Source organism: Meles meles, chromosome 10 (genome assembly GCF_922984935.1).
Source record: "Meles meles chromosome 10, mMelMel3.1 paternal haplotype, whole genome shotgun sequence".
Classification (NCBI taxonomy): Eukaryota; Metazoa; Chordata; class Mammalia; order Carnivora; family Mustelidae; genus Meles; species Meles meles.
In genome coordinates, this window is record NC_060075.1 from 105,750,493 (window position 1) to 105,765,342 (window position 14,850).

General features: G+C 46.1%; 1 protein-coding gene across 1 annotated transcript in view; it reads left to right on the forward strand.

The window, feature by feature from the left end:
• GLI3 (GLI family zinc finger 3) overlaps positions 1 to 14,850 on the forward strand; it is a 266,989-nt gene that overhangs the window by 181,107 nt on the left and 71,032 nt on the right. Inside the window, exons 6-7 of the mRNA XM_046021518.1 lie at positions 2,035 to 2,181; positions 7,044 to 7,245. Of these exons, the coding sequence (XP_045877474.1) occupies positions 2,035 to 2,181; positions 7,044 to 7,245 (349 nt within the window). The remainder of the gene's footprint in view (positions 1 to 2,034; positions 2,182 to 7,043; positions 7,246 to 14,850) is intronic.

Below are 14,850 nucleotides of genomic sequence, written 5' to 3' on the forward strand. Positions count from 1 at the left end.
CTCCCAGGTGGTGCCAGGGTTGTGGTCCGTGGACCGCGCTCTGAGTAGCAAGTCTTCCAGAATGTGATGGTCTAGATCCGCTCGTGCCCTCCAAACTTGACCCTGCCCAGTGAAACCTGCAAGAGAGGGATGTGAGGAGAAAAGAAACAAAACTTTGACTTTAATTTTATTATACTTGATGCTCGCTTTAAGCTCTCAAGGGTCAAATTCCTGTTGGTTCTGTTAGCTTCCCAATTAATTACTTTTCACAAGATTAATTAGAGCCATGTATCCCATAACTGTCAAATTATAAAACACTCTTTTGATTTGGGAAGAGCATTTCCATCTCACGCACACACGCACACAGTCGCTGGAATCTGAGTTAAGGTCCAGAGCTGTATAAGCCATATTAATTAGAAAGAGAGATTATGGGTTCTCTACAGCAGCCCACAGGACCTCCACCGTGCCGCCCGGATCACTGAGTGGTGTGACCCTGAGCCATCCACCTTCTCCCTGCGGGCCCCTCTTGGGGCTGGCTGGGCATGGTGGGGAGAGGTGGGAAGCCCTGTGAGATTTCTCAGTAAATCCCTACTAAGTTCTACTTTGAGTAGCAGCTGTGATGCCCCAATGGCTGTTCCGCTCATCTCTTTCTTTCGTTGTGCCATTTGGAGGAGCTTCACATTACGAAAAGAAAACAGTAAGAGAGTCAGATCCAAGTTAGTTCTCCTGTTTTGGACTTGGTGTCCCAATGGTGAGAAATGGAGAATCATCCCCATGGCGACCTTGGGAGTTCAGGGAAATGACAGAGGAGAAGAGAGGGAGGGTGGGGTAAGGGAGGCCAGCTCACGGCACACTTGGGAGTTATGCCAGGCTTGCAGAAATTTCGTTGGGCCAGTGGAACACGGAACCTGGAGTTTAAAGCATCTTGTCATCTGTTTTCCATAGGATTTGATGATGAGTATGAATAAAATGTTCTTTGATTGGTTTGTTCTGCCTTCCTCTTCTTCCCTTTCAAGAGTCTAATTAATAATCAAATAAAATCAAGTCACAGATGACTCTCACATGTGGCTAAGAGGTGCGTGTATATCTGTGCCTAGATATTTTTATCGTGTATAAAACTGTGGACACAGAGAACTTACGCAGCCCTGTTGCTAGACACACCCATGTTTCTACATAGTAATTGTAAAACTGACTTTTACCGATGGAATGCTACGTGCTGAACACTGCTGCATTCATTGCTACCCACAGCCCTTTGGAGCCGTAAGAGGAGGAGCTGGGATTTACATCCAGATCTTGGAAAATCTGGAGACCACCCTCAAAACGTCTCCAGTATCTCGCTGCTTTTGCCCATAACTTGGCAGTAGAAACAGATTATTATCCTCACTCTTACAGAGCTGACTCATGCCAGTAAATTATGCTCCAGATTGATAGGTATATTTCCTTTTGGATTTTGTAATGAGAAATGGGGGGGGGGAGCTTTAAAATTATGGGACACAAAATTGCAGCTTATCACCCAGACATGCGTTATTAAAACTATGCTGTCTCTTCCCCTCGCGAGCCCTTGGGCGCTCCAGGTAGTGAGAGCTGACTCGGGCACTCCAGCCAGGAGCTGAGGGAAGTATTCTAAGTATGTCTGGAAAGACATCACAGTGGCCTCAGTGGTCGGCTACCCCTGGAAGAAATGTGGACATACAGTGATTGCGTCTGCGAAGTGATTTCGTTGTTGGGGGGGGGGGGGGCACACATGGGAAGGAGAACATATTTACATTTTAATCATTTGGAATTCTTGGCTCTTTCTTTAAAAGGGCCTCAAACATTTTATAATACATTTGATTTTTTTCTCTTCTTTTTCTTCAGTTTTACTGTTCAAGTAAGAGCTGTCTGGTAGGCTTCCGTGGGAAACATGGTCTGAGTTACCGATGTTTTACTAGCACGAGCCACAAAAGGAATTCCCGATGTGGGTTGCGCGGCCTGGGGGCTTAGGGATGTCTCCAGAAACATGTCTTGTTGACCTGTTCCGACTAGTCACCCCGCTTTGCTTGTGTGCTCTGACAGCCCCCCACGCCGGGGTCAGCCCCGCGGAGTACTATCACCAGATGGCCCTGCTTGCTGGCCAGCGCAGCCCCTACGCGGACATCATTCCTTCTGCGGCCGGTGCTGGCGCCGGGGCCATCCACATGGAGTACGTTCATGCCATGGACAGTAAGTAGTCGGGGGCGGGGCAGGGTGTCGGGGGGGGGGGGGCAGATGCTGAACTGTGGAGGGAGATGGGACCATTAGGTGAGTCTCTGACCTTTGAAACCAGAGAAGCTGGAAGACCATTGGTGCTCGGCTTTCCTTGGTTTTCTAAGGAGCTTCTTCTACTCATCGGGCGGTCCTGGGGCTCCCGTGGAGGGCTCCGGGCTACCGACAGACTACAAGAGGCAGGTGACTGTGATTTGGCAGGTCTCCAAAGAGCTGTCCTGCCCTGATTGTCCTGAGAACAAAGATACGGGAATGTGTTTCATGACGCAGACATACTTCACCCAGTCCCTCTCTGGTTTTCTCGATTTCATGCTTTAAAAATGAACTTTTTTTTTCAAAGATTTAGCTATTTATTTTAGAGAGAGACAGTGTGTGTGAGTGGGGGCAGAGGACAGAGAGAAAATCTCAAGCAGCCTCCCTGCTGAGCCCAACTGGGGGTGGGCGGGCTTGATCCCAAGACCCTGAGACAAGACTTGGACGTCTAACCCACTGAGCCACCCAGGAGCCCCTAAAAACTAATTTTTTTAAAAAACCTAGACCCAGCTTACACATTTTCCCCCCATGGATTTATTTTGCCTCGTATGTTTTCTTTACATTAAAAATCATATTTCACTGAGACCTTTTACCTAAGAAAAATAAAAAGCATTTCCAAGTCGGAAAGAGCTGTTTTTAGTGCATAATGGTAGAAGATAATGGCATCCTTTGATGCTTTTTATATAGCTTATTTTGGGATCCCTCAAGCCTTATGGTGATGCCTTACGGTCACTTATCTAGACATAGACAAATGAGCCTACGAGTATCACAGTTCAGAACATCCAAGAGTTCTTATTTATTCACTTTCTTTCAGTTCCATTTGCCAGGTGCCAGGAAGTGAATTCAAAGCATTGTCTGAGGGATACGTCAATGATAGCCTCTTCCCTTTGACTATGACAAAGGGCATGTGGCTTTGAAAAAGGCGTATGCTGGGGGATGTTTGTTTGTCTGTTTCTCCTGGTGGCCGTACTTTTTCATCTACAATCTGTTTGGATTCTTCTGAGACAAAGGTGTGTCCTGGGCACAGCCTTCAGGTTTGGAGTGGAGAGAGAGGGACTGGTTTAGAGTGAGAGCTACAGCCTCTGTCTTCTTTAGGGTCCTGAAAGAACTTGCTGAGTTACAGGGGGTCCCAGCTGGCGACGGTTTCCGGAGGGAAGTTCATTACCACAAAGCAAAAGAAACGTGTTCTGTCTTCTGCGGGGGTTTTGTTGTTTGGCTTTGTAGAGTCAAGAGCTTCGAATTCAGAGTCATCAGAACCACATTTCAATTAGGGATTGTTAGAAACGTAGTAGTTCGGGTTTATTATGCAAATTCGTTATTTAAAAATCTGCAAATAAAGAATGAAAATAAGGGAGCATCCTTGGAAGGTCGGCCTGTATTACCTTCTACATTTGATGAGAATGTGTTCAGTCAGGCAAAGGCGGTTTTTATCTAAATAAAGGATGAAGCTACCCTTTTACTTTGTAAAAACTAATTAAAGGAATTTTAATTTGCCTGAGTATATGGTAAATTGATTGTCATTAAGTAGGAATTTAGATGTCCTATCATTCATCACATAAAAAGAAACCTCCTTTCTCTTTGTCAGAATTTTCTTATTAGAAAAGAGAAACAAAACAATTAACAGAAAGCCAGATTGGAGATACCTATGTTGGAACAATAAGAATGCTGGGCTTATGTGTCAGAAGGAAACCGTAGGATCAGTGAGGAACTGGGCGACTTCTCTTGCAGCAGTCTTCCAAATGTTCTCCTTGTGTTTTAGCTGTTCCCCTCACCAGGGGATCCCAAATCACCATTCCAAAATGCTGACTTTCTCTGTTTCCTTGGTTATTAGGGGGTTAGGAAGAGCATATTAAAGGGTTGGGAAGTACTTAAAATACTACCTTCCTTCTTAAAAAAAAAAAAAATCAAATAGCATTTAGTTAAACATAACATAAGGAGTGTGCAAAGAATTTAAATCATAGGTGACTTTTCCAACAGAGAAGCAGAAACTCTTATAGATCACTACCTTGGGTGTGGCCCTGCAGGGCAAAGCCCACCTGGAAGCTAGCTGGTCACTCTCATCCATTGATAACGGAGCTTTGGGAGTCCTCAGTTGGAAGAAACTAGTGTTGGGTGAGCACTTGCCCTTTAAATGTCCCAACCATGGGCATACCTCGGTTTCTGCCACCTAAGGGCAGAGTATTTAAATGTTGCATGTTAGAATAAGCAAGTCTGCTTTATGATCTAATTCTGTCTTTTGGGATTAATTAACCCTAAAAGACAGGAAAGCAAGTAATTCAGCGATGGGGAACATTCTAGAATTGAGGGCTCCCAAAAACCTTATTATTTGTATCGGTGAAACTGGCTGATGTAAAAGCCCATCCTGGAAGGAAAAGCAGATAGGAGCCGGACCAACCAGGCCAGTGGGCAACAGGAAAGCTTCCTTGGAAGGGATGAAGGGAGGCCTCTGGGCTCTGGCTTTGAATGATGTAAGGGGCCCCTAAGACCTTTGTTGCTTCTTAACATCAGATGGTCACCTTATCTAATTAATGATTTAAGAAATTAGATCCCAGGATGTTCCCGGGATCATCTCTGTGTCTAGAGTGTCCTGTTTTTCTTAATTCTGCCACGGATCACTGAGACCCATTGAGAAGGGTTATCGGTGAGGGTTATATGGAAGTAGACAGGAAGTCTGCAGTCCTTGGAGTCGTTTCGAAGTGGAATGGATTTCTTCATTGAAAAACTAGGGGCACCTGAGTGGCTTAGTGGGTTAAGTGTCTGCCTTCAGCTCAGGTCATGATCCTAGGTTCCGGGGATTGAGCCCTGCGTCGGGCTCCCTGCTCGGTGGGGAGACTGCTTCTCCCTCTCCCTCTGCTCCTCCGCCTGCCTGTGTTCTCTCTCTCAAATAAATAAATAAAATCTTAAAAAAAAAAAGAAAAAAACTATGATGAAATTAGCCTCTCATAGTGAGTAAATGTGGAACATTTCTGTGTAAGGCAGATGTATAATAAAAGTAAGATGCTGATTTAAACACTAAAAGATGTGTATCTAGCTGGGATAGCTCTATTGGTACTAGCATGGCCCAAATCAGGCTCATAATGAAATTACTCTAAATGAAGAAACTCAATTTTGAATGTGTCTGAAAGAAAAATTTGAGGAGGCACCGTATTCATCTTTCAAATTGGTTTTCCAGTTTTATACATGGTACTAACTTCCTAAGCTCCAGTCTGAGATTTATTTTTTAACTATAAAGTATATCTATTTATTCTGTGATACTCCCTATAGACTCTTTCATATCCATTGATTTCATTTCATTAAATGATCTTGAAGCATGTTGGATTGTTATCTTGTGTCAAGGTCCATGATGAAGAAAGTATTCCCATGGAAGTTTCCAGAGACCAAGTGCCTAGTCTGTTTCCTATAAAGAAGGCTTACCTTCTACTTCGGCGCTCTGCGTACCACAAAACTGTAGCGTCCCCTTGGGCAAGTAGACCCTTACTATCAAATAGAAACCCTCCATTATTACTCAAAATAAATTATGTCTGATTTGCTCCTTATGGAGTAGGATTATGTTCTTGTTCTTTCATTCAGCTTTAGTTTGATGACTTGATGATGAACATGTGACTTTAGAAGAGGCAGGAGTATGGGCCCCTGGGCTGTGTGCATAGTTGGTCCCTGAAATTCACATCTCTAGGATCTACCAAACTGAAGGCAAAGAGGCATTTCATTTTCAACTCTTTAGGTAAAAAACATTGTACCAAGTTGATATGCATTGAAGTGTGAGTTACTAACCTCCCGATTAGAACTTCACTGGAGGAATCTTAATAAAGACTGAGATTTCTAATAATAAATGCTTTATTCCCGATTAGTTCTGACTGGAAAAGCAAGGTCCAGAGAATTAAAATAGAGTCATCAAATCTCATGGTAATGCTTACATGGTCCTACCCTACCCCTGACCTGGAACACTTCCAAATGAACCACATCCTGAGATTGGAAATGTTTATTGGAACTTATTCTTTTAGATCGTAGAGAACTGAGGCAGGGTTCCTCAGTCTCGGCACTCCTGGGGGGAGAGACTGCTTCATCGTGGGGGGCTGTCCTGGGCGTTGCTGGGCATTCAGCAGCACGCCTGGCCTCTACGCACTCGATGGGAGTCTCACCCCCTGAACTGTGATAACTGAACAATCTCCAGATGTTGTCCCATGTCCCCTGGAGGCATAATTGCCCCCGATAGAGACCGTCCATTTCAGATAATGCATCTATCAGTTGTTTTAGTAAAGCTTTACGTATACGTGGATCAGATAACTACCAAAATTGTGGGGAGATGAGAGCATCACTAAGCTGAATTTCTAATCTCCGGGTGCTTTAATTCATTTCCTCCTTCAGCTCATTGCCTTAAAATGGTGCGTGTTGGGATGGGGAGGGGTGTGTTGTGTAAACTGTGGGGACCACTGTCTTTGTCGCTCGTGGTGAATTAATGATGGGAATATCTAAGCAGCCGTCAGATTCATAAATCACTAGAAATGAGAGGGATAACACATAAAAGTCTCTCCCTTTTGTTTAGCAATTTATCATTTTGCCTGCACATTAATAAACAGAGCTCCCCCGAGGTAAGCCCTGGAAGATAAATATTTCTCCCTAATTTCCTCAGTTGTAGCCAGGAGACCACAATTGGGCAGAGAGGCGCTTGTCACCGCAGGTAGCTGGCTTCTTAGCCGTCCCTTCCTCCAGCCAGGCCCAGAGCCCTGACTCACAGGTGTGGAGTTCCAACCACAGGTAAACTGGGTTCTGTTCTGTTTCTGCAACAGGCACAAGATTCCCCAGCCCCAGGCTGTCAGCCAGGCCGAGCCGGAAACGTACCCTGTCCATATCACCGCTCTCCGACCACAGCTTTGACCTTCAGACTATGATAAGGACGTCTCCCAACTCCTTGGTCACGATTCTCAATAATTCCCGCAGCAGCTCGTCGGCAAGCGGCTCCTACGGTCACTTGTCCGCGAGCGCCATCAGGTTTGTATTTTCCAGAATCCGCGATGTGTTGCTTTTTAATAAAGGGGCAGCGCCCAAGGGGCCCGCCTTTGCGGGACTGACGCCCTCTGAGGATGACTACGATAGCATGACGCTGGGCCTGACCCGGGATGCCTGTCAGATGCCTCTGCCGTGAATTCCAGAGCCAAGGACTGGACCAAAGATTTTTTTTTTCCCCAGACTTGAATTAGTAGCCCGTATGCACATTCGTAGCTATTCCCTAATGATGGAGGCCACTGTGCAGTGAGGCTGGCAAGCCTTCATCCAAACCCCTCTTACTCATTATAGTTCTCTGGAGAGAAAACTCATTCATACCTGGTCGTGCGGCACATGGGAGGAGGGACAGAGCAGAAGACAGACAGTCAGATGTGGTGTGATTCACATTTGTTAACGACCGGGGAAAGGGGTGCGTTTGAGGAAGAAAGAAAAGGCGTCCGCAGGATTTCGAATCTAAGGGAAAAGAAACGTGATGATATCGGAAGGCACGTCTGTCAGAGGAAATGCGGCAAACCAAGATTTCCTTGTTTTCCTATTAAGCGTTTTTAGCTTAATTTGAAAGCTGTCTGTTTTGTCATCCTCCCTCGCCAGGGGACGAGAGCATTTTGACACTTCCTTTGGTGAAGTGCATGCTGTCTGCTCTTGCTCAGGAAGGTATAAACGCAGGCTTCTGTGAACACGCTTACCATAAAATATTTCTCGCCGCTCGTGATCAAACGTGGGCTGATGTCAATAAGTGGGGAACGAAAGTAAGCCAAGTGAGGAATTTTAGGTGTGTTTAGGCTGCTTTTATCAGCTAATCACTTACTGTTTCGTGCTGTGCTGGTTACCAAATGGTTGTTTCAGGCGTCGAATTAGGTCATGTCCTAGTTCATTAATTAGGGAACCCTGCTTGTCGACTTCAGTTATCCCCTCCCCAAAGTTTTTCCTCCCATAATTTAGGAGTTCAGTTCCTAGCAATCTTTTTGAACTGGAGTTTTGCAAACCGTGGGTGATTCCTTGCATTAAAAGGACGTACCGAAGGCTCTTCTCACCAGCCTTGCTTTGAGTAAGTGAGGGTTTTGTTACTGGCGTGTTTCTCTAAGTGCACAGTAGTTTTAGTTCTTAGCTGAGGGGTGCCCCACGATGGACATTAGGGAGACCCCAACCGTCTGGGGGAAAAAGTGTTAACGGTAGTGACACAGCATACGTACTAGAAATGATGCGTACCTCCATTTTTTCCATAACGTTCTCAGTCACACTTGTAATCTTTGTTCAATTACCAGCAATCCTCTTTGGCACACAAGTTAGTGTTTAAATATTGTAAGCCCTAGGTTGGTGTGAAGTCATTTTCTTCTGCTTTTCTTTGTCCTTTCAATACGGTCATTAAGGGGTAGACACGGAGCAAAGCAAAAACGCGGCTGACGTGACCATCGTCAGGACATAGAGGGGAGTCCTGGGGTGTCTTCAGGACTAGCCACCCTCGTCGCCAGTGGAGGCGTTGGAGTTGGGCACATCTGTAGTCAGATTTCAGCTTTGCGACCGGCTCTGTAAGTTGTCCTTGCCTGTCGGCTATCCCAAGTCCAGGCTTCACACTTGTAAGCAACAGACAAGACAGCCCGTGTAGGAAAGGACACACTTTATCAAAGCCGGCATGCATGCACAGCGCCAGGATGAAGACCCCCGCCGGGGGCCAAGTCCCGGGAGCACTGACCCTGGAATGGCCCGTCCGGGACCCAAGTAGCACAGCTCAGCCGTGCCACCCCGGTGATCACCCCAGGCTCTGAGGAAGGGTGCCCATCTCGGAACTGTGGCCTTGGCTGTTCCTGCCCTCCTGGCAGATATTCCCAGCATCGTGCAGACTGCCAATGACCATAGCTCGCTTTGTTCAAATTATGTAACGATCATGTGGTGGGACTAGAATTCATAGCATCAAAGTAGTAGAAATACGGTACACCAGGATATTCACAAAATTACGCTCACACAGAATCACCCGTGAGCATTGATTTCTCTTGCTTCTCCCTAATTTTCCCCCCTCTGGCTCTCTGCCCACCTAGCTTGACTTTCTCCAGTGCCCCACAGCCTCATGGTACAGACGGTCGCAACGTTGTCTTTCTTAATTCTTACCCCCCATCTTCTCCTGCCTTCTTGATCTGCGCACCTCCGCCCAGGTGACCTAGCACTGGACCCTGACTGGGGTTGGTATTTTCCCCTGCCTCCAAGGAGCTCCCACAGACCCTGCCATTCTCAGAAGAGCTGGAAGAGGTATGCATCCGGCACTAGTCGTGGGCCCGGCCACCGCGCACACCTGCTCTGCCTTTGGGTCCTTTCCATTCTCTCTTCTCTCTGGCAGCCTGACCTCTCACTCTTCAGTACGCACCTGCTGTGTGTTAGGACCAGAGGTAGCTTTGAATGCACATAAGTAACGCAGACGGCCCAGAATGACTTCTGCTTGGCATACAACACGAAGACTAGAATAATTATCATTGGCAACATTTGCCTGCCCTGTAGGGCTTTGCTTGCCCGTTCTTAGTTCAGTTTTGTGAACTAAAAACCTACTTAAGGAATCGTCAGTCAAAGTGGTAGGACCAGTGGGAGGCAGGGAAAGGGAGGAAGTGTGAGCAAAGGCACAAAGGGCAGCTAAACTTTCTCGGGAAGGAAAGGGACAGGAGCGAGTGTGGACTGAGGGCACGTGCAGTCCAGGCTGTGGACCAGCCAACAGGGTTGGGGCAAGAGGCGCGCTCCTTGTTTTTGTGTCACAGAGATTTGGAAGAACGTTCTGTTGCCCTTGTTTTACTCGTCCACCTAGGGGGTCTTTGCAGGAGGAAGGGGGAGAAGGTCGCGTGCCAATCTTCCAATGTCCTGCTTTGCAATGGACCCCAGACGCGTCTGAGCTTGGCACCATTTTCTGGGGCCTGACCTACAGCTGGCAGAGGCGTGCAGTGCAGCGCTGTTGCTTGAGTTGTCAGGATGATGTTCCGTTTGAAGTCAAGCATCCCGTCTTCTGAAAAAACGCCGTAGCGGTCATCTCCTTCGCACGGCATTCTAGATCGGATGTTACCCTCCCAGAGGCTGGTAGTCGCATTTGCCTCTGTCTGAAATGCCTGCGTTGACTGGCTCCGCCAGGAGTCTGCTGTTTGTTTCCCCTCTGCTAGAGCGCGGCTCCCAGAGGGCGGTGGGCCTTGTTCATGGCCGCATACCACCTCCCCCACAACACCTGTGCCTTCTCACCTTGACACCACTCCAGGGTTGTTTCTTGAGTGAAGAAATGAAGGAGCGCTTCTTTTAGGGGGGCAGGGGCAGAGAGAGAGGGAAAGAGAGAGACCTTGCACTCCGTGCAGAACCCGACATGGGGCTTAATCTCACGACCCTGAGATCATGACCTGAGCCCAAATCCAGAGTCGGACGCTTAACCGACTGAGCCACCCAGGCGCCCCTGAAAGAGCTCTTAAATGAGTAATCAGAATTCTCACCAGCCTTTTTATTAAAGGAACTTTCTATGTGGCAGATGAATAATTCTGATTTTCAGATTGTTACAGTCTTTCTGAAGAGTATATTACATGTCCGTAGGTTGACAGCTATAGAGAGATGGAGGGATGGATACAAAATGAGGGGCTAAAAAGCAAATGTCTATCCTTGGGTATGGTTCTTATGTTTATATACTTAGCTAATAATTCAGACTGCTGTAAAAATAGTATGGAAAGCACATATTTATTCACAAAAGCCCCTTAGCGTACTCAGTTCTGTATCACTTTTCAGCCCTGTGGTCTCCATCTACATCACAAATCCTACTCTTTTATATCATAACTGAAATGTCCATTCTGAAAACCCCATGCACTTGGAAAGGTCATTGTGAACAATTTGGCTGTCTCAAGAAGTTTTAACTTGTCCATCCCCCTGAAGACTCCCATCTAAGCCTAGATGACGCGCGTCTATCAAATACAACCTGTAATCTCCACTCCATGGAGGTTTTGTAAATATAATGGCGATATCGTAGAAATACCTTCACCTCTGCTACTACCTTCCCCTAGAAATTGTACCACTGTCACAAAGAGGGGTTTGGGTGACCCTCGTCTTCCTGTAGTCCCCTGGTAAAGGTAAACGGAATGAAGAAATGAGTAACCCACTTGTTTCCAACCCACCAGTTACAGTGATCTTGCTTTGAGTTTATGGCTAAAACAAAGATGAGCTGGGGGCGCCTGGGTGGCTCAGTGGGTTAAGCCGCTGCCTTCGGCTCAGGTCACGATCTCAGGGGCCTGGGATCGAGTCCCGCATCGGGCTCTCTGCTCGGCGGGGAGCCTGCTTCCCTCTCTCTCTCTCTGCCTGCCTCTCTGCCTGCTTGTGATCTCTCTCTGTCAAATAAATAAATAAAAAATCTTAAAAAAAAAAAAGATGAGCTGGTGTCCTCGGTGGTCTCCAGTCTGGTGTGGCCAGGACAGACATCGTGATGAAAGTGGGAGTCGGGTGCCACAGTGAGACAGGCTGTCTGCAGCCAGCACCACGGACTGTGGCCGGTGTCTGGACAGCAGGCTGTGTCCTGTGTTCTGTGTCCTGCAGTGGCCATGGCCCCAGCCCCAGGCCCCTGGAGGAAGCAGATGTCTGTTGCCACTTCCCAAGGCAGGAGAGGAACCAGCTCGGTCCCCACAGCAGCTTGACTCTGGGTCTGTTGATACCCTTTATAGGCTGGGTGGGACACAGCAAAGAACAGAGTGTAGGTGAGCACAGTGCCCGATGACCAGTGTCCCGAAACCCTGATGACACCTTCTGAAAGTGGTGACAAACTTTTTCTCCCCCAGCAGCAGCCAAACTGATTAATACTGAGAAAGGTAGTTTTTATTGCCTCTCGTATGTGGTCATTGGTTTTAGAGAGCGTTTCATTTCATCAGTTACTCATTCATCCCCTCCCATATTCAGCTGCATGTTCAACTCTGTGTTAGTCACCGCGCTGGGCGTGGGGGCTCCCGGGATGGAGGAGAGGCAGGACCCCTACCCTCACTGAACTCCTGAAGGGGAAAAGGCTCCAATCAGGTACGCATGAATGAGTGGACCAGATGAGGCTGTGGGATGGGAAGAGCTTGGGTGTTGAGGGAGTGTCAGGAATCCAAGGGCCGGAGGGCAGTAAACAGGAAAGGCAGGCTGGGGCGGGGTTAGGCGCCCCGCTCGGCCCCTGCTCCGGGAACAGCAGGAAGCCTTCCAAGCTCCCAGCAAGGCTGAATTGGTTTCAGGTCCAAGGGACTCATGCTCAGGGAGGCCCAGTGGGCTGCTTCAAAGAGGGATCACACATAGACGGAGAGGCAGGCAAAGAGAGAGGGGGAAGCAGGCTTCTCACTGAGCAGAGAGCCCAACACGGGCTCGATCCCAGGGCGCTGGGATCATGTCCAGAGCCGAAGGCAGACACTTAATGACTGAGCCACCCAAGGGCCCCAACATGAATTCCTTTTAAAGGATGTTTCCAAAATTCACATCTGAGCAAAATACAGCACCCTGAGCAATTGAAAAACACGTGTTTGTAGGTAGTTAGCACTGACCTTATATTTAAAACAGGACATTTCCTAAGAAGGCAGAGGCACCGTGTGTCTGTTACTCTTCACACTGGCAGCAGGTGGCGAATAAATATTTAGGGAGTGATTTTGCAGTATGAACTTTCAGTGTCCCCACTTACAGGTCATTCTAGAAATTAAATACAAATGCATGGATCGATCACAAGGTTTCTGTACAAACGTTGGCTCACATTACTTCCTTGTTGTGAGAACACAGTGTGGTTAAAATGAAAAGTGATTATGAGTGTCGAAGTTCCATGTCTTGATTATAATATCTGACTATCTAGTTGGAAAAATTTTTTATGCTCTGGGACTATAAATGAGATACATAAAAAGTACTTGGTTAAAACTTACTGAAATGATGCATGATTTTGTGTGTACATTTTATGACATTTATTTCGCTTAACATTTTTTTTCTAATTGTACTGCAAATGTTACCTGGATTGGGGGTAGTTGCTGAGATTCCCAGATAGGAGACTTCCTGATAGGTGAGGTGAGACTGTGCTGTTTACTGCCCATGAAGAAACAAATCCCCATTTGCAAAACTTGGCCATACTTTGCAAAAAGAGGATCGACAAAACTATACCTCTGATTTTTGAGAGAGGATAAATATATCCAAACATTTTCAAAGTTTCAGACTTTGGGAGTTGTTTTCATTTTATTTCTTATTTTTTTTAAGATTTTATTTATTTATTTGACAGACAGAGATCACAAGTAGGCAGAGAGGCAGGCAGAGAGAGAGGGAGGGAAGCAGGCTCCCTGCAGAGCAGAGAGCCCGATGCGGGGCTCAATCCCAGGACTCTGGGATCGTGACCTGAGACGAAGGCAGAGGCTTAACCCACTGAGCCACCCAGGCGTCCCAGGAGTTTTCATTTAAATCTTTGGAAAATAGATGAACTTGTTCCCACTCAGACAACACTATATTGATCACTGTTAGCTCAGAGCTGAACATAAAGGGGGAACTGACTGTGAGTAATTTTATGTCAGTATGCTCAGAGCTCTATCCCCAAGTCACCACAAACACAGAGGAATGCTCCTTTAAGGTATTTTATAAAGCAAAAAAATGCTATAACTGTGAATCTGTTCTAATGAGTAGAAATTACATTGGGTGGCCAAGGACGTTCTCCACACTAGAGTCAAGGACCTAAAACCCACACCTTTCTCCTTTTCTGCTCTTGAGAAAAGTAAAGGTCAAATTAATATTGAAATTAATTTCTTCTGGCTTAATAACTATTGTCCTAGAGGAGTGCTTCTCGGAGTGTTTTGCAAAGATCACTAGTTTCTAGAAGCTTCTCTGATGACTGTAGCAAACTGTCTGGGGTGGGACACTTAGACGGCACGTCGCATGGTGACTGCTCTGTGAGAGTCCACCCACTTCAGTGACTTGAGCTCTTCTTTTTCCTCACCTTTGTAAGACTTCCTTTTGGGATTGTTGTCTCAGGAGGCCTGTGGCCTAGTTAACACCTCGCTTTGGAAGATGGGGGCCATCTGACACGTTTTCTCCTCGTCTCATTGACTAAATATAGATAAATCATTTTAAGTCACATGTTCATAAATGTTTGTGTGTTTTAAGTTACCCCGTCTTTCCTGTAGTCATTTGGAAAAGTAGCGAAAACTAAAAAAAATGGTTTTTTAAAAAATTATATTTAATATGTCAAACATTGAGTGAAGAGAATGCAGAAATCAGATGATAAAATGAAGCTTTCTTCATGGGATCCACAGGAAAGAATAGAATGAGCAGAAATATAAGAAAGTTTGAGATAAAGCTCAGATAGACCAAGTTTTAAATTAGACCATGTCCTCCTTTAGAGGACATAGGAGATTTATAAAAATCTTCAACAATATCAATAATTTCTAGGAAATTATGGAATGATTCTTTTCAGGGTTTCTAAAAGTTAGGATTTCTTTTTTCTTTTTAATTCCGACCTCTGTAATTGGCAAACACTGTCCTCAGCCACTAAAGTTGTCTAGAAAGACATGAATCTGGCTTTGTTTAGGCTGTTTTACAGACGCATTGTCAAATTGTAGTTTTCAGAGGAAGACATGTTTTTCTTTGAATTGACTCTTCTGT